The sequence below is a fragment of the Sebastes umbrosus genome, chromosome 3 (assembly GCF_015220745.1).
Source record: "Sebastes umbrosus isolate fSebUmb1 chromosome 3, fSebUmb1.pri, whole genome shotgun sequence".
NCBI classification, from domain to species: domain Eukaryota; kingdom Metazoa; phylum Chordata; class Actinopteri; order Perciformes; family Sebastidae; genus Sebastes; species Sebastes umbrosus.
Window position 1 is genome coordinate 17,070,048 of NC_051271.1, and position 24,254 is coordinate 17,094,301.

A 24,254-nucleotide genomic window follows, 5' to 3' on the forward strand; every position below is an offset into this window, starting at 1 on the left:
AGGGAAACAGAGGGAAGTTAGGGCAAGGACAAAAACAACAAGGAAATACAGAACAAAAGGAAATAAAACGAGAGAAGGCTAAAGTGTGAAAGGTAAAGAAGAATTCAGAAAGACGCCAAAGAAACCTGAACTTGAGTGAAGCCTGAAGAAGATTTAAAGACGGCCGCTGATCACATGGAGGAGAAGAAGTCAATTAAAAGTCAAGATGCATCTGAAACCTCTAGGAGCAGTTGAGGAGAAGACAAAGCTCAACTGGAAACAATCACATGAGGATAATGAACAGGATGAGGGCTAAAGGGGAGAGGGGGGGAGCGTTGGGTCAGCTACACAAACAATGTTCCCCTCGGTACATTTAACATCGAGCCCCGCAGGCGACAACAATGGCGTCAGCAAGGCCCGTCCGCGTCTACACGTTGCTAGATTTCTCTCTGGCTGATTTCAGTGTGCTCGAACAGCACAAAGGTTTTTCCATCGCGCTCAGCAGGTCACAACTCGTATAAAGACACAAAGGTTGCAGCTGCCGCGGCGTCACGCTGCGCTGCTGCTTAAAAGGCTGTTTGTTGAGAATGTGAAGCTTCTGAAGGAGGCTGAGCGCGTTTTTGGCTATGGTGCTTCGGTGAGGAGTGTTACTGGTTGTGAGGTACTGTCCTGCTTTCTAATCCGGGCTTTAGTGGTGTGGTGCTCGTTGGAAAGAGCGCGAGGAGTGGATGTGATTGGTCGGTTGGTTCTGTGGTCACGAGGCGTTGAATCCCGGATTAAAAGTTAAAAGATGACAGCGGCAGTGACGTCACAGGAATGAAAGTCTTTGGTAGTGGCTAGAAGGGAACCAGCAAACTGGGGAAATAGTTGATTAAGGTTAGCCATTGACCTCGAATAGTTAAGGTTAGACATTGACCATGAATAGTTAAGGTTAAACATTGACCATGAATAGTTAAGGTTAGGCATGACCTTGAATAGGTAAGGTTGTGCATGACCTCGAATAGGCAAGGTTAGGCATTTACCTTGAATAGTTGATGTTAAACATTGACCTTGAATAGTTAAGGTTAGCCATTGACCTTGAATAGTTAAGGTTACTCATTGACCTCGAATAGTTAAGGTTAGCCATTGACCTCGAATAGTTAAGGTTAGTCATTGACCTCGAATAGGTAAGGTTAGGCAATGACCTTGAATAGGTAAGGTTAGCCATTGACCTCGAATAGGTAAGGTTAGCCATTGACCTCCAATAGTTAAGGTTAGCCATTGACCTCCAATAGTTAAGGTTAGCCATTGACCTCGAATAGGAAAGGTTAGGCATTGACCTCGAATAGTTATGGTTAGCCATTGACCTCGAATAGTTAAGGTTAGCCATTGACCTCGAATAGTTAAGGTTAGCCATTGACCTCGAATAGTTAAGGTTAGGAAAGGTCATTGGGCAGCAAGTCTCGCAAGAGTTTTTGCAGATTTCAGATCAGACTTTGCAATTTGCGTGCTCATTTCTGTAGACGCTGTATTTTAGTTTGTATGATAAAATCATAATTTCCTGTTGTTGCTCTGAGGCTTATTTTATAAATATTTGGCGTAAAATATATTTCATTTGTTGATCAGTCAATTAATTAAGTTGATCAAAAGAATATTAATCAGCAATAAGGTCATTTTTTTAAGCAAAAATGCCAAATATTTGCTGGTTCCAGCTCCTCAAATATGAAAATTTGCTTGTCTTCCTTTATATATGATTAGAAATGAAATCTGTTTTGGACTGTTGGTCGAACAAAACAAGCATGTCTGGACGTCACTTTGGGCTCATTTTCCAGTATGTATTTTTTTTTTACATTTTATAGACTAAATTTGATGTTAGAAAATGCACATTACTTCCATTGTAGAAATTTAATATTTTCGCAAGACATTTAATGATGTCACTTTGTGCTTGAGGATATTGTGATGGCTGGCTATGTTTCACTGTTTTCTGGTGTTTTACAGGCCAAACGATTAATAATTGACAGATTCACTGAAAATAATCAGTAGTTGCAGCCTTTTCATGACTGCTACACAGCTGCAAATCAAAATGCTAACAAACTTCATTCTTAGCGTATTGAGTCGTCCATCATATTGAACGATAATTCCGCTTTGTTACAACTCTGGTTTTGTAGTTTTCCACATTATTAATGATAGTATTGTCCTCATCAAAGTAATTAATGAGATCTGAGAACGTCACTAAAGAGACGTCTGAACCTGAGACAGGAAGTGGTTCTGTTAAAGGAACAGTGTGTAACAATTAGTGGGATCTATTGGCAGAAATGGAATATAATATGAATAAGTATGTTTTCTTTAGTGTATAATCACCTGAAAATAAGAGTTGTTGTGTTTTCGTTAGCTTATAAGCAGTTTATATCTACATAGGGAACGGGTCCTCTCCACGGAGTTTGCCATGTTGCACCGCCATGTTTCTACAGTAGCCCAGAATGGACAAACTATACTCTTAACTTTTCCTGCTTGGGTCGGAGTCGATAACGATACTCGCTGCCGTTGCCGCTGCTCTCTCTCTTTTGCTTCACCACTCACTTCCCTCGTACACACACATTCTACGCACTCTACTCTTACAACAAATAGCTCAAGAGAGGGGCATTCGTGTTTTTGCATCGGCAACCACAGCAATCCTACACGCTTAGAGAAGTTGTCTGCAACTTCAACGCTAGACACTGCCAGATCCTACACACTGTTCCTTTAAATGTGATAGATGTTTACAACAGACAGATTTAACAGTTCACATGCATTTTCTCTTCCAAGTTAAGTTTGTAGGATACAACCCGAAGGTGTTGGATAAGACAATATACTGTACGTCTCATGAGACTGTGGAATAGGAAGTTGTTTCTAAGGTCACCTGCAGCTGGTGTTTGTGGTCATCAGGGTTACTGGAGGATCATATGTTTCCGCATGCTGTAGCCTGTTTAGTTCAGTTCATATACTGTATTCTTTGCATTACAAATGCTTTTCCTATTGTCCAGTTAGCCATTGGTTTCCATTCTTTTCTGTTTATTATAAATCTACCTGCAAAGACTTGAAACTTGCTTTAGAGAGGCAACAGTCAAAAACGCAACCAATTACTGTGATTTAGTATTTTCTGCTCATCATCTGTGTTCTGCAGATGGTTTCCAGGTTCTAACACTTAGCAGATATTTCCGTTTTTTTCACTGTTTACCGGTAAATATTATGACGTACAGGCATCTAAAAATGATTAGTTGTGAGTCAGATTAATAATTAGTGATTCAGTGTACAGACTTCAGCTGCTGGTGGAGTCTGTTGTTTGTCTGTTGGCTCTACTGACCACAGAGAAGATTATGTGTTTGTTTAAATATCAGCTTTGTTCTAGTTGTTTAAGAAGCAGAAGATGGAATGAGTTGGTTCTGCACATTAACGTGAAACAGTGAACAGACGTGAAGACTGTAACTTTACATTAGCTGTTCAGACTAAAAGCTGTTTTCTGAACAAGATTAGTTCTTTATCAGACTGCGCCTGTGTAAAAGGTAGGGCTGTGTATTGGCAAGAATCTGGTGATATGACAAGTATCATGATACAGGGGTTTACGATTCAATATATTGCAATTAGGGCTGTCAATCGTTTAAAATATTTAATCTTGATTAATTGCATGATTGTCCATAGTTAATCGTGATTAATCGCACATTTATCTGTTCTAAATGTACCATAAAGGGAGATTTGTCAAGTATTTAATACTCTTATCAACATGGGAGTTGCCAAATATGCTTATTTTATGCAAATGTATGTATATATTTATTATTGGAAATCAGTTAACACAAAACAATGACAAATATTGTCCAGAAACCCTCACAGGTACTGCATTTAGCATAAAAAATATGCTCAAATCATAACACGGCAAACAAAAGCCTAACAGGCAACAACAGCTGTCAGTGTGTCAGCGTGCTGACTTGACTATGACTTGCCCCAAAATGCATGTGATTATCATAAAGTGGGCATGTCTGTAAAAGGGAGACTCGTGAGTACCCATAGAACCCATTTACATTCACATATCTGGAGGTCAGAGGTCAAGGGACCCCTTTGAAAATGGCCATGCATTTATCACAGTCCCTGTAAGATCCAACATTGTAGCACTACTTTGAGATTGCACATACACTAAGATTGCGCATATCTTTGCAAATGAAATAAAGTATTGACTGAGTTAATCTTTGCATGTAAACTATTAATTAAAAATCAATGGTGTTTTTGTGTCTTTTCTCACAAAACATATTGCAATATTTGATTTATTAGTAAAAATTGTCAGAACTATTATTATAAATCTTACCATGTTCAATATTTTAGTTTAGCATATTAGTATGCATACATTAGCTAGTTAAAAGTAAACAGAAAGTACAGCACATTTTCTAAATTTTTGTATCTTTAGGAGTATACTGTGGGATTTTTTTTTTTTAAGTAGAATTTGAATTTACTTCTATGCATTATTGGAAAATTGGCCTGAAATGTAATTTGTTTGTTTTTTACTGCACAATGAGGTTGTTAAAGGCTTTGTCATCTTTGTGGTTTTATAAACCAAGTAGTGAATGACTAATAGCCAGAGTGTATTAAAATCGACTGGTTCTGTGGATGTAATGGCTTTAACAGACTGCTGCTGTTCCTACAGGTTTCCCAAGGGGACGCTACTGAGAAGCTGGCTCACCAAGTCGCGGCCCAGGTTGCTGCTGCTGATCGCAGGGTTGAAGAGGCCTCAGGTGACCCTCATGAGGAGGAAAAGGATGAAGCGCACAAAAGTAGCAAAGGCCACGTAAGCGGTAAATATGGCTTATGTTGCATGGAGGAATGCTGAACCCCACCGTCAACGAAAATACAGGAAGTGCTTAGAAAGGAGGAAAACAGAAACAGGTTGCGATAGAGCTGCACACACAAATTAACATCAGACACACTGAACTGGACCGCAGTTTGTTATAAAATAATGATTATAAACTAGATTGATCATCACTGGCTGTGAGGACTAATGTCCAGGCTGTAGTTAAAGATAGAATTAATGAATATTCCCCAACAAAGTTTGTCTTTTTCCATATGACCTTTTGTCTGTCTGCTTGTTTTCTCTGTTCAGCAAAAGTGAACAAAGAAAACAGTCTCAGTGAAAAGACAAATTTTGATGAGGTCCATCAAAAACCCAACGTTCCCTCTCTTCCAGAACCTGCAGCCGGATGCCCCACTTCACCTGAGTCCTTAACCAAGAGGATCTGCTCGTTAGATATGGAAGACAAAGAAAAGGAAGACCTGTGTGTTGGATCTTTGCCCCAGCAACGAACTAAAATCCCGGAACCACAAAACAGAGTGAAGCAAGAGGACGAACCACAGAGATTGAGACCTCCAGATTAATCCGGATAACACCCAGACCTGGACTACCGGCTTCACCCCCTCTCTTCAAACACACATCTGTTTTGGCTCATTAGAATGTAATGACTGTGGCTTGTACATCATTCCTATCCAAAGACGAAACTGTTCCTGTGTTCATAGTTCAGACTCTTTCAGGTCTCCAGGTCCATGTGTTTGAGTCTCAGAGTCCAGCTTCTGATTAAACTCTGACGGGACGCCAACTGCTGCCTCACAGTCTTCTGTCAGATCAAAACTTAACAAGTAGCTCACTTCCACACAATACGAAGCGTCACATGGCATACACCATGAAACGTTTTAAAGAATTGGAAAACAAGGTTGCTAATCGTGCTAATCGCTGTTTTCAATACTAACTGAAAGGATCAATAATTATCTGTGCTGTTGTTGCAGGACATGCACTCGCGGTACTTGAAGTCTTTAATGGACTAAACGAGACACATTTGCAGACTGGAGCTTCTAGGTTTTAGTCAAACTTAATGTGTTTTTCTTTTTCCATTAAATTTTTCATAAAGTGAGTACAACAAAACGTTTAATGTTCGTTGTATTTGTCTGTACGTAATCGTGGCCAAACCGCCGGCTCAAATGATGGAGAGTCTGGAGAAATTAGCTTCATGTGGGATGATTGAATCTCGCTGAGCCAAATAGATTGAAAGGGTTAGCAGCTAATGGTGCCTTCAAATGAAACTCGTGAGCTCGTGTTTACAACATGGGAAGTCGTCTATATGCTATATATGCTTGGCGTTCAAGTGGTTAAGTTGTGAGCTAAGCAACGGCAATATTAGCGTTACTGTCGGCGTCTAGCATCCACAGAGGCTAACAATTTAGCAAACTAGCAAGTGTGTAACATAATGCAGTAAAAGCATAATGACAGAGGAGAAAGATGAGGCCGTTGGGAATATCATAATTTTCCTCAGACATATTCTGCCATTTCTGACGTCACAACTTGTAAACTGAGCTTTGAGAAACTTTCCACTTGACGTGAATACGACATGAGGGGGCGTTCATATGGACTCTTCTCGTGAACGCTGTAAACACGACCCCATTTGAAGGCACCATAAATTGAAGAAAAAGGCACGCAGAATGGCTTCTAGCTGAAAGCGTCCTTTTTCTAGTATCTGACTAAGAGTTCCGTTGGTTGAGGAAGGTCCCAGTCAGAAATATCACCAGATCAGATACTGGCAAGTCAGAGATCTATGTTAACATCATTTTACTGATTTACACAGAAGAACGGGGGCGTAATGGTGTGCTTAAAATCTAGTTTGATTTATTTGAAGCATTATATGGAAGAAAGAATTATTTAATAAAATGGAAACACATTTTTCTTTTGACCAAGTGGAGCCTTCAGTCTCATTTTGTTACTTTAGCTTAATAACTTTCAACACCACGGATAGCTGAAGCAGTTTTATTTAAAAGCCTAGGCTACATCAGAATAACTGAACTGTTGTTCATGTGACAGTAATAAATAATGCTGATTGAAATTTGGCTAGTGAGAATGTCGATGGCAATCTTCAGTGCTTTTCTTACCAGAGATTTCTCCAGATTCCCAGTCTTTGGGGTGTTTGTGTGGTTATGTCATGGTGGATGTCATATGGTATAGTCACTTTGCTATGATGATGGATTCACTTCCATCATCCAAAAAACACATCCAGCATGTTAACAGCTGAATCTAACATGGTAACACTTTATATTAAGTTCTTCATTTTTTGTAGTTTTTATTGCCTGTCAGTCAACATAAAAAAAAAGGACCAAAATTTTAGAAATCTGATGAATCTCTATTTCAGGCCATTTTTAAAATCTTCATGGTGACATCCATCAAGGAAACCTAATCTTTGTTAACCATATCAACCTGCTGTAAAAACTGATATCAAAAAATAAACCACTGACTTAATATAAAGTGTCACCGAATATTTGTATTGATTAATGGGACGGTTAATGAAGTGTTAATCCACCAACACATTTCAAAAGGTTGGATATCTTTACTCTTAAGGTTTATTCAGATTTCACTCCCTATTTCTGCTTTCCTCTGCCATTTTGAGGAGTGGCTAGCAGGTTATGTTGCTATATTTCGTTGCAAAGTCAGTTCTGCTACAAAGATTGTTTAAATAAAGTTCTGGGAACTTATTTAGAAAATCTGCGAGGCCTGGCTGGTTGTGTCTAGAAGGTATCCCTAAAATTGCGAAAACTTGCAAGAAGTCTCGTGAAACTCGCTTCCCAACGACCTATCCTAACCTTAACCAGTCAAGGTCAATACCTAACCTTAACCATTCAAGGTCAATGCCTAACCTTAACTATTCAAGGTCAATACCTAACCTTAACCATTCAAGGTCAATGCCTAATCTTAACTATTCAAGGTCAATGTCTAACCTTAACTATTCAAAGTCAATGTCTAACCTTAACTATTCAAAGTCAATGCCTAACCTTACCTATTCAAGGTCAATGCCTAACCTTAACTATTCAAGGTCAATGTCTAACCTTAACTATTCAAAGTCAATGCCTAACCTTAACTGTTCAAGGTCAATGCCTATCCTTAACTACTCAAGGTCAATGCCTAACCTTAACTACTCAAGGTCAATGCCTAACCTTAACTATTCAAGGTCAATGCCTAACCTTAACCATCTCGCCAGAGTTTTGCAATTTGCGTGTTACCTTCTAGACATGACCAGTCTGGCTACCTAGCCGGCTAGCTAGTTAAGCATCAGCAGGTTAGCTAACAGTTAATGCTACTGATCTCTTTTTATATTGTGTCACTCACAATAACAACAAAACCTGAGAAATATGACATTTAAAACTGATGCTGTGATTTTAAGATGTATACAATTTTGGAAATTAAATTAGTTTAGGCATAATTAACACAGACAACGAAATGTTTTGCTAACGTTATCTGGAGACTTCGTTTGTATGTCATAGTTGTATTTCGGTCGCCTATGTGGTTCAGAGCTGTTTAAGTTAACTGCCCGCACCACAGTTGACGTGAAAATGTGCTAATGTTTGTTCAGTAAAGACAACACTTGTTAGCTGATGCTAAGCTAAACAGTGCTGTCCCTTTTTTTTTTTTTTTTTTTTTTTAATCCTGTTTAAAGGGCATAAATGTAGCGGGTCGGCACACATGCGCACTCGCATATGCGCGTTCGCATGTAGCCGCTGTACCCTCCTCCTCTGCCTGCTCGCCTTCACTCAGACAGCGCGCGCGTTCTCGCTCAGCTCGCTCCACCTCTAGACGTGAACGCGTGCTCACTCCACACTGCAGAAGAGTTAGTTTAGCTCTGAGAATATCTAGTGAATGTACAGGGGACGTTTGTGCAGAAATAAATGCTGCAGCTCCTCCAGACCAACAGAGGTTTCCCGTGTCTTGTGAAGTGACGGAGCTCTACAGAGATTTACGTTGTCTTCTCGTTACCGACCGGGTGCCGATGTCTCCTCTGCTCTCTCCGGCTGCGGGCGGAGAGAGCAGAGGAGACACGCTGCAGAGCCCCGCTGCCTCAGCCTGCACTTAGGCAGAAAAAGCCAACACTAGGATCAGATCTAAATCATGTTCATGGAGAGACCTCCGTCTGGTCAGCTAAAATTACTGCCAAGCAGCTGAAATATAGAGTGATATTGTGGTTTTAGCTGACGTGTGTCGCCTCACTGTTTTGAGCGATGCTCGTTCAGGTATATTTAGAGCGAGCAAGCGCGAGCCCGACGCTGACTTTCGTTGATTTCATGGCCGCAGGTGTCGCTGTTAAGAAGCATTTCTGAAAGTTACAAATAGTCCCTTTAAAAGAATGAGAACAAACATATAATTCACTACAATTAATTTGAACACACTACTAAATTGCACTGTTAAATTAACATATTATTTGTGGTGCCTCACAAGCTAACGTTACTGTAGTTGCATTGCACCATCAGCAAACATCCCAAATGTTACAATCTGTGGTGCAAAATCCAAAATGCTTTTGCATATTACTTCACAGATGGTTTGGTGTTGAAATTCGTTTAGCACTGATAGTCCTCTGCACAGATAACTTATCTAGTTTTAAAGTTGGACAGATTGTTACAGATAGAATATTATATTTTTCCCACGTTCAAATGATGAATTTAAAGTTGACAGTCCTGTAGGCAACCAAAAGTAGTGAGCACTTAGAGGTGTGGGATATGAATTAGGACTTTTTCGTGATGATGAATAAATGTATTTTCAAATATTATGACGTGGTAAAAGTGATGCATGTGAGGAAGGGGTTGAATCTGTCAGGGAGGAATGTGCGGGCAAAAGCTAACTAAGCTAATCATTCCTTTCTGTATAGTTTTACAGTAGAAGACAGCTACCTGGCTAAACTATACTACACACAGATTTGTATTGTATTAGTATTACTAAATTATTACTTACCATTTTACAAGTTTTTTTTACAGCAGAATGTGAAAGTTAGCCTGCTATTTTGAAAATAAAAGCGGGAAAACAGCATGACGATAAACCCTTCAGGTGTTTTCTTGTTTAGCAATGCTGCTCTCAGTAAACCTGCGTTGTTTAACTGTCGACTGTGTTTTTCAGTTTCAATTGTGACATAATTTAAACTCAAGACGAGACATTCTGGGTCACGGCTACTTGCTGTATATCGAAAATGAACAGAAGGGGGAAATATAGTTGCATCTACATCTACTGCTGATTATTTCTGCTTTTGTGGCTCCTCTATTCTGCACTGCTTTATTTGTTGAGGTGATTCTGATGTTTTGAAAATTAAAAAAATAAAAGTGGCTAGCTGTATAGCTTAGCATCCTGGCATGTCATGACTTTGTGAAGCAAAAACTCAACATCTGCCAAATAGCTGAATTTTTTTAAATTTCATGTTTTGCTAAACGGATTTCAAAAATCAAATTTTCCGATTGTGATATTGTCCACTGAAATGTCCTAATTTCATATTATAGTTTTGACTGCAGTGAAATGTAGAAAGCAGCATTTACAGTTGTGTTTGATATTGAAAATGTATTTTGATTGGAGCGCGTAGAGGCTTCTTTATATTCTGCCCAGTTGCATTTAGTAGAACCATTTATGACTTTTAAAAAATGACTACTTCAGTTTTTGTTTTGACAAAAATTATAAAAAATCAGCATCATTATTTAAAGTTTCATGACTTTTTCTTTAACCTGAACATTTTAATCCTTATTTACACCTGGACTATTTTTTTATCTTTTTAAAAAGGGACTGTTTGTAACTTCTTACACGTATAAATCGGGTCGGTGTCCCATGCACACTGTACCAGACTCGGACGACACGGAAGCACCAAAAGCACAAAATGTCTTACACAGTCCCTTTTAAATTGTATCTTTTTATTTGATCTATTTTTAAATGTCTGTGTGATTATGTGACCTGTCGTTTACAACATTAAATACACATGCATGATTGAGTCAGTATATTTTAAACTGGTTATGATTACAGTAATAATAGTATAATGGTACTGCAGTAAATGTAGGGCTGGTAGGCCTATGTCACAATAGTAAGCATAAAAAGCCACAGAAATCATGTTATACGTAACGAGCTTGTGGTGTGTGAAGTAGAGATACCCCGATCATCATTTTGCTGATTGTCGATGAGCCGTATCGGCCGATACCAATCTTTTTTTGTTTTGTTTTATTTGCTGGTATACTCTGCTGGTAGGCTCCTAAATAACTTTTTTCACCACCGTCCCGGAACCATCCTGAAAAATAATTTTAACCGTCCTGAAGTCAGTGTAAACCGAAATTCTAAATGTTATCCTTTTACTTTATTGTCATCTATAGTGGTTATTTGCATAAAAACACACAATTCAAAATTATTGGGAAATAAATGTATCTTTATTTAAAAGTTTGCTTTGATTAAAAAAGAAGTTAGATAAAAAATAAGCTTCTCAGAGCTAGGACGTTAAATAGGTCATAATATCCTCTCTAATGGCGCATTCACACAAAGATTACATACAAAGTCGATGCAAAGAGGCGAATCTATATACAAATTTGTGCTGTGAAATTTGCGTCATTCGCGTGTTCACTGGAGTGGATAAATATTTCAACTGGAGCGAGAAATTTGCATAACGCTGTGTCGCGAAAGCCTATCAGCGGTAAGATTCACCTCCTGTCGGCGCTGACGTTGGATCAAAGACGCTAAGTTAGTAGACATATTTGAACAGAGACCAGACGAAACTCTGTGTATAAATGTACGTGTATAAACCACAAACTGTCTATGGAACCTCCGTTAGCTGTTAGTCACGTTATTTAGCAAAGCAGGACTGTGTTGTCCACTGGCTGCTAACAGCTAACATTGCTAGCTCTTCTCCTGCCGATTATCTGTCTCACACACTTTAAGTTCAACACTTCAACATGTTTAATTTTAGTAGTGTGTCGCGTGCCAGAGCAACCACATGTGCAGCTCCTGGCCAGTGAATGAGATAGGAGGCGGGGGACTACACCGCGCACGGCACGCACACACAAGTGTTTAACCCATAGACATTATATGGTTTAATCAGAAAAAAACAGAAATCTCATGTCTGGTTTCATCAGTATAAATTAACTTCTGTATTTATTAATTACATTTCACAATTTTATAAATTAACTTTGTTTACATCATCTACAATATTTTACAATGCTGATTATTCAGATGTGATTGGCACTTTAAATTACACCTTCATCTGAGCCCTTATGTCCTGTTGGAGAGTGAACATCATCATCAGTTCCTACTTTGCAGTGAGTTTCTGTTGAATGTTTCTGTATCTCAGCAGCTCCTCATCTGAAACTGACGGCTGGAAGTTTTCTAACGCTGAAGAGAAATCCTCAACGGAGACGAGGACAGGAGAGACCTCTGAGTCCAGACCTGAGAGACACAAAAAGATACAGGTAAGTCAAAGACAGACGGGCAGGGCGAGAGAGGAAGGGGGGGAGGGTGAGAGAGAAGAAATGGGGAGAGAGAAAGGCAGGGAGAGAGACAGTTAACGTATGAATAATACATTCATACAAATATCATCAGATGCTTTGAAATACAAAGTTAAAAATAATTAAGTTTGGTCAAAGTGAATTTTTTGATGCTGAAACAGAACTATCAGCTGATGGTATAATCGAACACGTGTGGAAAATGATTTAACAGGACTTATATTAGAACTGTTGGGTGTAAAATATATTAACGAGTGCACTGGAAATGGTTTAGCTGAATGTCTATCAACCCGACAGGAAGTGTCTGAGCGCTGGAGTTTAGTTGGACATATACTTACCATCGTCGATGAGAGAGATCTTCCTTTTGATGGCGGCTGTCATTGCGTCTGAACAGAGCGCGTACAGGTCGGCGCCGGTCATGTGATCGGGGCAGCGATCCACCACTTGCTGCAGGTCCACAGCAGAGTCCACCTGGAACCTGAACATTTAGGACACAAAAACACTCAAACATCCTCCTTTTGCAGTCTGCTGGGAAAATCATACTTAATCATTCATTTAGAATGTGGTATGCAGTATGTTAGTATTTGATTTCGAACGAGGCCTCGGTCAGGATTTCTTAAAGTTTTTGTTATTCTGCGCCTGGTCCAGACTAACTGTAGATGTACTTTGTTCCCACAGGGGGAGCTGTTCTTACTTTCTGAGGATGGCCTGGAGAACCTGCAGCTGAGAGACCCGGTCCTCGTTGATTCCAACGTAGACCAGTTTATCAAACCTGAAGAAGACACAACGTCCACAAGAGATTTAACATTTCATTATCTGTCATATGTGTTCATAATTAGACTTGAAAGTAAATTCTGATTAAATATGACAAATGATGTGTCCCGGTAAATGGGACTCTTGTGTCATTAATGGGAGAAGCATCATGTTTAATTCCGAGGTTCATCTAAACAAAACTTTTACTCCAGGAGAGACTAAATCTTCCTGAGCCACCTTAAATATTGTACACATATGAAAGGATTTTTTTTTTTAAACAGTAAAAATAGGGCTGTGAAAATTAACACCACTAATCTCTTTAACACAACTTGCGATTTTTAAGTTGTAGCGGGATCAGTTTTAAAGCTAGAGTGAAGATCCTGGTATCATATGAAATTAGAAAACCTGAGGAATCCATCGGTACTAACCATGTATGTATATATTTTTTACGCTAAATGCAGTACCTGTGAGGGTTTCTGGACAATATTCGGTTTTGTGTTAATTGATTTCCAATCATAAATGTATATATGCATAAAGCAGCATATTTGTCCCCTCCCATTTTGATAAGAGTATTAAATACTTGACAAATCTCCCTTTAAGGTACATTTTGAAGTGATAAATGTGTGATTAATCGCGATTAACTATGGACAATTATGGGATTAAATATTTTAATCGATTGACAGCCCTAAGTCAAAATAATAGAGTGTTATGTCCACATGATAGCAGTGATACAGGTGTGTGTGTGTGTGACCTCTGACCTGCCAGGCCTCAGCAGTGATTGGTCCAGCAGGTCCGGACGGTTTGTGGCTCCGATCACAAAAACCCCGACAGACGAGTGCAGACCGTCGAGCTCGGCCAGCAGCTGAGACACAACTCTGTACGGAGAGATTCAGTCAAACTTTATTGATCCTGCTGTCACAGAGGGTTTCACAATAAAAGACAAAATAAATAACATTAAATACAAATATAACACTAAGTTAAACTGAACAAAAAGCAACGAAAGATAAGTAAGGGATAGCGTGCAACAAGCCGGCCATTGTTGTGAAATAAACCCTGATATGGTTATGCGGCTCGCGAAGCGGAGGGGTCTTGCATCGCACTGAAGGGATGTGTTTCACAACAATGACCCGCTAGCTGTACATTATCCTGCTTATTACACGCCTACGTACTTAAGAAATCAATTTGACACAAAAACTGAGTGCGACATCAGAACTGCGCCCATAGCAACGGTCTGTTTTACATAGCAACAGTCTGCTATAAAAAAATAACAAACCGTAGAACACTGTGATTGAACCATCAGAATCGAGTATTCAACAAAACTGGGTAATAAGGTGTGTTAAAAGATGCTGAATACTGGATATAAAAGGTACACAATGTTCACCTCAGCGCAGGTAAACACTCACCTGTCCATCACCCCTCCAGAGTCTCCACTGCGCCCCCTGCTGGGAGCCAGAGAGTCCAGCTCATCAAAGAAGACGACACACGGAGCTGCTGAGCGCGCTCTGCTGAACACTGAACACAACACACATTCACTCATCTCAGATATTATCTTGGTGAGTACAAGCTGAAAAACACCAGAATGATCCTTTAAGTGAAACAGACCTTCTCTGATGTTCTCTTCACTCTGACCCACGTACATGTTGATGAGCTCGGGACCTTTAACACTGAAACACACAAACAGGTTCAAGGAGCTCTCAGTCATGTGTCTTTCAGGGGATCCGATCGCCACACATTTCAAACCCTGAAATGTGTTCCTAACTAAAGAAGGTGAAGGTGGTCCTACCTGAGGAAGGTCATGGAGCACTCAGTAGCCACAGCTTTGGCCAGCAGAGTTTTCCCCGTTCCTGGTGGTCCGTACAGCAGGACTCCGGTCCGGTTCAGACCCAGAGACAGGAGCTCCGGACGCTGCAGAGGAAGCTGAACTGTGTCCAGGATCTCTTTCTTCACCTGCTGCAGACCTCCAACATCCTCCCAACGCACATCAGGGATCTGTTCACACACAGAGTTCAACCAGCAGCTGGGTCAGAGTTACAGAGGACACAAACATCTCAGCAGTTTTGAATGATGGTGTTTTGGTCACTAGAGGGCAGAAGAACTTTAAACTCAATCACACAAACTGTTAACAGTTTTAGAGGCTTGTTGTGTCCTCACCTTGGGGGCTCCGATGGCCGTGGACTGGGCGTCCTGCAGGGTATCCAGGGCGGAGCTGAAGTCCTGGTTCAGGATGGTCACTCCACTGGAGCACAGATCCTCCTCCTGCCGGCCACCACTGCACACACACACAACAGGAAGACGCTCATCGTTTGACTACCTGTTTTACACATTAAGATAACATTCTTAAAAGGTAACTTTGATATATTTCAACCTAGACTGTTCCCACGTTTTTGTGTCTAACTGACTAATAGTGACAACAATTTCTGAAACTGGTCTAGTATTGAGGGAGAGCGCTGTAGATAGCAGTCGCTCACGGGCTGCAATATGGTGCTATTGGGGCAAGCTGGCTCTGTGATTTACTTCCACTAAAAGTGCTTGTTTTTGCCATGACAGACCCAGATTGTTATTATAAGTGTCTGACATTATGGAAAGAGTCTCGCTCAAGGAGAAGTCTCGTTGTGAAATCTGGCGAGGTCACCAGTTGCTGAAGACGACGGTGGAATAGTGGAATACATCCATGGTGGAAACATGAGTGCCAGCCGGGCAGAGTTTGTTGTGTTGGAGTACAGAAAGCGTAGCTTAGTGTTATCTAAAAGATTTTCAAGGTCATGGCAGAATATTTAGATGATTTCCACAACGTGGATGAGGTCTTATAATTTGATGGTCGCCCGAAAATCAAGGAGACTTCTCCTTGAGCGGGACTCAGACACAATAAGAAACAGACTGGATCAAGAGAAAGGTCAGAAAAACGTTATATTTCTCTGTAGGGTCCTTTCCATAATGTTGTTAGACACTTATAATAACAATCGGAGCATGTCAGTGGCAAAAACAAGCACTTTTAGTGGACGTAACGTCACATTGCTCGCTTGCCCTCGCAGCTCGTTTTGCAGTTGCTAATTACAGCCTCAATACTGGACCAATTTAAGAACTTGTTGTCCTCATTAGTCAGTTAGACACAAAAACATGGGAAAATAGGGTCCAGGTTGAAAAATACCAAAGTTACCCTTTAATGACATGAGTTGATAATTACATTTTTACAGTCTGTAAATGTACCAATCACCCCGTGTTTCTAAAACCTACAGTTAAAGATGCCCTGCAGAAGACAGAGACTAAGACAACCAGGACATATTCATATTGGAGAAACTGGAAGTAAGGCAGAGTTTACCCACACTTTATTTTATAACTACAGGCTCGCCTACGGCCCTTTATCTTTAGTCTCACCAGGTGTGAATCAGCCTCCTGCAGGCAGCTCGACCAGCCTCAACCATCAGAGCACTCAGGTCCCCCAACACAAACCCCTGAGGAGGAAAAGGAATCATTAATGAACACACCGACTGTCAGGGTTTCACATTTAGACTAAATTAAAATATCCTTTGCACACGGCTCATGGTGTATGTTTATCTCTCTGTTGTGAACCTGAAGCCTGATGTTTCACCCAGAAAATGGTTTTTATTTTGGTCTGAATATGTACCCGTACATTAAAAACATGTCAGAGGAAGTCAGAAATTAAATAAAAATCTGAGCTCCATCGAGCCACAGGGCGTCCACATTAAACCACTGTGTCCCACTGAGCTCTGTTTAACTTCCACACACTTATTGGGCACCATGGCAACTACTGAATACACGTCACACAAGTACGTGCTTGAATACTCACAGATACCACAAGTGTGTACTGTGATGTTGACAGGAAACGTCAACAAAATCATCAGGATTCATCCACAGAATTTAAAGGTCTGATTGATAGCATTTTTATGCAGACGATTATTTAAAAAACAAATAATACATCTACAGAGCTTTTAGAAAGGTACCAAATAAAAAGTATGGCTTTTCCTAAATTAATAATTGTGAATTAATCATTTTAAAAAATGTTGGCGGGTCCAAAATGAATGTTTTGTTTATCTCTGTGGAAGATATCTGACGTTTGGTTCCCAATTCTAACAAGGGTTGTGAGCCAATAGTATAACAAACGTTGGTATCACGTGGTATCTCCGGGTCGTCGGTTAGTGTGGAAAAAACGGATAAATGGCTGAGATTGACGGTAAGTGCCTGGCAACGACTTGTTGTGAAGTAAATGCAATGGACCGGCAGAGGGAGAATGCAACATCTAGTGGCTGAATGTTATCAATGTTATCAGTAGCACCTTTAATGGCAAAAAGACTCTGATGCCAACTGGTCTGTGTCCCGACTGTTAACGGTGACGTACCGCAGTGAGTTTGGAGAGTCTCTCCACGTTGACGTCCCTCCCCAGGTGAAGGTCTCGGCTCAGGCTGACCAGCATGGAGCGTCGTTGCTCCTCGGTGGGACTCTCTAACGCCAGTTGGTGGACAAAGGCTGCCATGACACCTGCAGACAGCTCCCGAGGCCTGCAGACTGTCGCCACCACCACCACACTGAAACACAAAGACAACAACCACGTTACGTTTCCTCTGAGCTGTGATTTACTCAGGTTTCATTTCACACAAACAGCAGTGAGACCTCATTAAAAACTCATTCACAGCCTCAATTTAACTTCAATTAAAACCACCAATGAACTTTTAATCAACTACAGAAGGAGTTAATGAGCCGGTCAGAGTTCAGGGTCAAAATGACTTCCTGTCAATAATCGTGGGACAACAAGACCTCGCTCAGTTTAGGTCAGCTCTGATTGGCTCTGGATCCTCCCACAGAAATGCCAGATTTTTCTTGCCAAAAGTTAGCTTAAGTTTGGAGCATTGTTTAACCTCCTTGGCAACAAGCTAGTATGGCATGATTGGTACCAATGGATTCCTTAGGTTTTTCTAGTTGGGTTCTCTTGTTGGGTCCCTAAATTATTATTAGCCTTTTAAAGAGATATTACTTTATAGAATACGGTCTAGACCTGCTCTATATGAAAAGCGTCTCAAGATAACTTCTGTTAATATTTGACGTTATATAAAAATAAATTGAATTGAATTGACCATATGGTGTATTTGTCGGCTACCAAATTGATGTGAGGAACGTGTTAAAAAGTTTCTACTGTCTCCACCTGCAGCCAGATCAGTGTTAAGGCATGAAGGTTAGAGGCAGTCAGTGACCTGGTGGGGGCGCTGTGGAGCAACTGGCAGAGCTTGGCCTGGACCCTGCCGTCCCCGTCGGCGCCATCTCGAGACCTGAGCAGGAGCTGCAGGTTCCTGAGCAGCAGGACGCAGGGCTGCAGGGCGTCAGCCCGCTGAAACACCGAGGTCAGCTTCACCTCCGAGGCTGCAGGAGTGTCAGCACACACACTCACACAGTCCACCTGCACACAGGTGACAACAGAAAGTGTTACTATGACAACGTGTAACAGCTGCCAAACACATCACATACAGTTTGGGGCTAGGCATAGTCAAGTCATCACACTGACACACTGACAGCTGTTGTTGCCTGTTGGGCTGCAGTTTGCCATGTTATGATTTGAGCATATTTTTTATGCTAAATGCAGTACCTGTGAGGGTTTCTGGACATTATTTGTCATTGTTTTGTGTTGTTAATTGGTTTCCAATAATAAATATATACATACATTTATATAAAGCAGCATATTTGCCCACTCCCATGTTGATAAGAGTATTAAATACTTGAAAAATCTCCCTTTAAGGTACGTTTTGAACAGATAAAAAATGTGCGATTAATCGCAATTAACTATGGACAATCATGCAATTAATCGCGCTTAAAATATCTAAATTGATTGAGAGCACTAATAAAATACAAATATCTGGGCGCCCCGATAGCTGAGTCATAGAGCGGGTGCCCATATAACAAGGCTGAGTCCTAACCGCGGCGGCCCGGGTTCAAATCCGACCTGCAGCCATTTCCGCATGTCGCCCCCTCTCTCTTTAGACTGTCCACTGTCCTGTCAATAAAGGCTTGAAATGCTCAAAAAATAATCTTAAAAAAAATATATATATAAATATCTTAGCAAACAAAAAGTAAACAAGACACCAGACCAGTATTTGACGCTTAAGGCTACAGACACATACAGTACGGTGCTGCTGAGGCTGAAACTCAGACAAACTCTTTGTACTGTAGATTAGAGCATTAAAAATAATGTTTCAGTTAATTATATGGTGGTCGTTACAGTTCAGAATATTAAATATGATGAAAAACATTACAGTGCTGAAAAAAAAGAAGGAGAAGAAGAAGAAGCCGTCGCAGTACCTTCAGCAGGTGGAGGTTCAGTCTGCGACTCGCTGCGCTGACCGCCGTCATTTTACCACTTCCTGCAGGACCGTGAAGGAGGACGGTGCAGCCAGACAGAGAGCTGCTACAACCACACAAAACACTGACATCATTGATCACACGACCACTCGTCCCAGCATGCTTCTCTCTATGGCACTTCCTGTCAGAGCAGCTAACAGACAGGTGAGTTACCTGTGGTGCAGGTGAGGGAGGATGATGCTGCTGAGGAGCTCCACGGTCTTGACGAGGCCCGGAGGAGACAAACTGCTCCACAGAGACGAACCCTCCACAGAGATGCAGGGGACGGGGCTGCTGGTGGAGGCTCGCTGAGGACACACACACACATCCAGGGAGTCAGCTGTCAGAGATACACACTCTGATACACACTGATACAGGTCAGAGGTCAAAGGTCACCATGTAAAGTGAGGTGTGCAGTCTGTCAGCCAGGTGAGCTCCTCTTCCTTCTTCTTCTTCTTCTTCTTCTTCTTCTCTCTTTGCAGATGGACACACCTTCTGCACTCTGAAGTACAGCACTGGACACCTGACGGAGGTCAAAGATCACACAGAATCACTGAGCGGGTCAACGCAACAGTTATTTTAAATTAAAATAATTAATGTTTACTGATTACAGGTATGACTCATATAGTGTACCTTCAGATAACAATTTATGTGTTTTATAATGTTCATATTAAAGTTTAGAGGGTAACATTTATAGTTTTCAAACTGGACCCTATTTTCACAAGTGACTAATGGGGACAACAATTTTTGAAATTGAGGAGAGAAATAGGCATTAACGTAACATAATATTGATTCATATTTGATCAGCGCTGCCTAGTTTGACCATTTGGTCGGAGTTCGCGAGTGATTGAAAGCCGGCTTTCATAGACGGCAGCTGGACAGCAGACCTCAGATCAGCTCTTACTGCTTGTTTTCCTCCGGTATGTGAAATCTTGCAGATGCCGTTAGGAGCACCGGAGGAAACAGAGGCACATGATTTTTTTCAGGTTACCTGTTTCATGTACTACTGTCAGGATATAGCGACCGTTTTATAAAAATAACTTTTTTTAAATCATATTTGCTCCAATCTCACCTACTTCAGCTTTAATTCACACAGGTATATAGAAAAATTGGGTTTATCATGTTATTTATCTATTTATTTATTGAATTACTAGAAAACATGATATTGTGATATACTGTATATCAGGGTATCTATCGGGATAGACGATTTAGGCCACATCGCCCAGCCCTATGAACATGTGGACATAATACTGTATTTGTGGACGGATGTGTGGTACCTGTGTATTCCCTCTGAATTGTTCTCCAGCAGGTCTGGATGGTTTTCAGCTGGAACTGTCAGGATGTCTCCCTGTGAAACCAGTCTGCATAGAGACAGAGAGAGGACAATTTTTTTGGAATCTGCCAGTTTATATACACACACTAATAAAACTTATGAATCAGCTGTTATATTAATGTTTTTCTTCTTCTTTTCAATAACAACTTAATATTAAATATTAAATAATGCTACATGCTGTTAGTATGCAGTATGGAACAGGGACACAGCAGGGGACTCAGGCTGACCTGGGCATACTGAAGTGTTCAGATAGCAGGTTGTCATAGCAGCTGAGGTTGTTGTACAGCGGAGACACGACCGGCTGGATGTGAAGCTCGCTGGCGAACGCTGGAGAAGCTGAGCGACAGAAACTGTCAGAGTGACGACCGCCAGGCGCAGGAGGAGACGCTCTCCACCTCTGAGACAAAACAACAAGAGATCAGGATGATCAGACACAACGGGTCAGCAAGGAAACAACTAATTATTATTCACTAGTTATGATACTTTTTTGCAGTTTTTCTTAACACTTCCTGCAGATTTTTCAAATTAAAAGTCTTCTGGCCTTGGCTTTCAATGTGAAAGGAAATATTGTCCTTGATAGTACCTTAACATTAATTAGGAAAAACAGAAAAGAGGAAAGATTGAGATGAACTTGTGAAGGAGAACTAGTTGTTGTTAACCAGAGAAAATGACTCTGATGGTACTGATGGAAATAAAGCTGAGGATAGAAACATTTACTAAATTTATCATGTGATATAAATGTTATAGTCCTTCTACCTTCAGTGTTTTTGACCTGACGTTTATTTGCTTGTGACTACGGATGCACCGATACTGATACCGGATCGGATATCGGGCCGATACTGACTGAAATAGCTGGATTGGTGACAGTGGGGCCGATCTATTCAATACAATTCCATGTTTACATACTATATACATTAAATATTGTAATTTAAATTCCTGTTTAAATTATTACCAATTTGTTGCTGCATTAAAAAGGTTTACACTTGGATTGTATTCTTGTTCATTTTGAATTTTTTTTTACCAAGTTACTGGTGTACGATTTATTATTTTAATAATAAATACAAATTCTGTTAATTTTGACGATTATTTACCAAATTGCTGGTGTACGATTCATTATTTTAATAATAAATAAAATTCAATTGTATAAATAAAATTAAAAATTGTGTTTATTGCAGTTTTACAAATTTAAGAAAACAATGTTTAAGTCAAGCCTGATGTTGAGAGTGAGGCACACACAGTGAGGCATACAGCTTAAAATGTAAACACTGGTATCGGATTGGTACTCGGTATCGGCCGATACCCAAAGCTCAGGTGACGGGATTGGGACTAAAAAAGTTGGATCGGCTCATCTGTACTTGTGACGGATTAGAGAAAATAAATAAAGGCAAATGTGTAGAATTATTTTTTTTTCCTTACTGTACTTCCTACTCTGGTAATCGTTTTGTGACACCCTTAAATTCACCTCACGACCCTCGCAGGGGTCCCCACCTCCAGGTTGGGTATCACCTGTGTGTTCAGTGACTGTTTGTGTGTTGTGTTGAAGTACCTTCATCCTCATTGTGCAGCTGTTCACAGGGATCACGTCTCCTTCGGTCATGTTGAACCACAGAGTTGCTGATATGAAACCAACTTCGTCGTGGTTCTGCAGGTCTGGACTCTGTGTCAAATCCACCACCACCACAGAGACCAGCCGCTGTCTGCAGACGCCCCCCCTGACATCAGTGTGACCTGCAGGAGGTCTGGAGGATGCGCCCGGCCTCGACAGCTTCACCCACTCCTGGTTAAACAGCCCCAGCCTGAGGAGCAGCTGTTTGCTCACAAACACACAGCTGTCCAGGTCCACAGCAGCTCCCTGCTGACCTTTGACCCCGAGCCATCGCTGAGTGTCCACCACCCGGACATCCACCCTGCATTCCAGCGCCTGCAGGACGCCTGAGAACCCCGAGCCCAGCAGCTTCCTGTTGTCAAGAAGGGATCTCCCCCCTCCGAGGCCGTCGGCGTAATGAGCAAAGTCTGACACACACAGTCTGAGTGGTCTGCAGGGTGGGGGGGCGCTGGGGGGGTCCACTGAGTCCCAGCAGTCTGTCAGAACCAGAGAGGTGTCGGCGGTGATCCGTCCCTGCGTTACAGGACTGCACTCCAACACCAGCAGCTCCAACAGCTGCTGCTGCACCTGAAGACACCCGAAGAAACAACAACACAAAACACTTAATCAAATCAGCTGTTCTGTTCTCAGGATTAACTGCATGTTACAAAATATATACTGTATGTATTTTTAAAGACATCAAACCATGTTTAGAACAAACTCCAAGTTATGGCATTTCTTATTAACAACATGTGTCTGATTTTATCAGAAATTTGATAAAGTGTTGATAAAATTACAATAACAGTTTTTACACTTTTTATTTTGATGCTGTTACATGTGTGTCACCCAGTATAATATATAAAATGTGTACATTTACAGAACTTTGAGGAAAGTTATAAAACTGCATTTATATATAAATAAATATATATTAAAAAAAAAAAAAAATATATATATATATATATATATATATATATATAAAAAAAATATATATATATTAACATTTACCAAGTACCAATCAAATGAATAAAGTGTTTAGGGTGTTCAGTCTGAAGGGGTCTCACCTGTCCCGGGTCGTCTCCCAGCAGCGGGTGTCTGGGCAGCAGCAGCGGGTCTCCCTGCCGGGCCAGCAGCCACTGTCCCGGGCGGCAGAGCTCCAGCAGCCCGCCGCTGAACTGCTCCGCTCCGGCCCAGCGGAGGCTCTGCCTGCTGCGGGCTCCCAGCACCACTCTGTCCAGGGGGAGCGGCTCCAGAGCCCGGACGGTCCCCGTGATGCTGCTGCTGCTGCCGGGCCTCTGCAGCCCGTGGTGTCGCAGGAAGAGGCGGCTGGTGAACACCCGGACCCGACTATCGGACTCGGCTCTGGGGGAGTTTCTTCCTCCTCCTCCGCAGCCCGCTGTCTCCTCCTCGCTGGTCGGGTGAACTCGCAGTAAGATGCCCGGGCTGTCGGAGCTCTGAGGCCGCTGCGGGGTGAAGAGGACGGTCGGTGGGTCGCTGTCATTCTGGAAAACTGAGTCCAGGTGAGATTTTAATATCAGAACATCCAGAGGACTCAGGTGTGCTGGAAAACTCTCCAAACAAACCAACTCCACCTGCACCGCCATCCTGGTAACACTGCGTCATCTCCGGTGCTTCTCTTTGGTTTCCGGGGCGTCATCAACGACACCTGGTGGACGTCTGGAGGAACTACATACAACTACATCATAATAATAATAATAATAATAATAATAATAATAATAATAATAATAATAACAATAATAATAATAGCAGTTATTATAATAATAATAATAATAATAATAATAATAACAATAATAATAACAATAATAATCATAATAATAATAGTAGTAGTTATTATAATAATAATAAAAACAATAATAATATTAATAATAATAATATAAGTAATAATAATAATAATAGTAGTAATTATAATAAAATAATAATAATAGTAATTATAATGATAATAATAGTAGTAATTATAATAATAATAATGATAATAAT

The 24,254-nt window shown here is 40.9% G+C and overlaps 1 protein-coding gene across 3 annotated transcripts; it reads right to left on the reverse strand.

Annotated features, from left to right (window-relative positions):
- Positions 1-11,863: 11,863 nt before the first annotated feature.
- Positions 11,864-23,902, reverse strand: pex6 (peroxisomal biogenesis factor 6). Of its 3 annotated transcripts, none has more exons than XM_037765406.1 (18): positions 23,321-23,902; positions 22,221-22,847; positions 20,902-21,071; positions 20,619-20,702; positions 19,738-19,864; positions 19,516-19,649; positions 19,303-19,408; positions 18,204-18,406; positions 17,354-17,540; positions 16,372-16,448; positions 15,148-15,265; positions 14,780-14,985; positions 14,599-14,660; positions 14,400-14,508; positions 13,755-13,871; positions 12,938-13,015; positions 12,582-12,721; positions 11,864-12,187 (listed from the first exon to the last, which is right to left on the reverse strand). In XM_037765406.1, exons 1-18 carry the CDS (start codon positions 23,858-23,860, stop codon positions 12,051-12,053), a joined length of 3,222 nt encoding a protein of 1,073 aa, XP_037621334.1. In that variant the 5' UTR covers positions 23,861-23,902; the 3' UTR covers positions 11,864-12,050. The 3 variants fall into 3 exon arrangements, with proteins under 3 accessions (XP_037621334.1, XP_037621336.1, XP_037621335.1); XM_037765408.1 differs by having other exon boundaries at positions 19,303-19,405; positions 23,321-23,890; XM_037765407.1 differs by having other exon boundaries at positions 19,303-19,426; positions 23,321-23,890.
- Between the last annotated feature and the right edge of the window lie 352 nt (positions 23,903-24,254).

Coding starts and splice junctions, on each gene's coding strand:
- pex6 (XM_037765407.1), bottom strand. CDS start 23,860: ATGGCGGTGCAGGTGGAGTTGGTTTGTTTGGAGAGTTTTCCAGCACAC. Junction 13,872..14,399: donor TCTGGAGGGGTGATGGACAG/GTGAGTGTTTAC, acceptor CTCTCCGTACAG/AGTTGTGTCTCAGCTGCTGG. Junction 12,188..12,581: donor GATCTCTCTCATCGACGATG/GTAAGTATATGT, acceptor TGTGTCTCTCAG/GTCTGGACTCAGAGGTCTCT.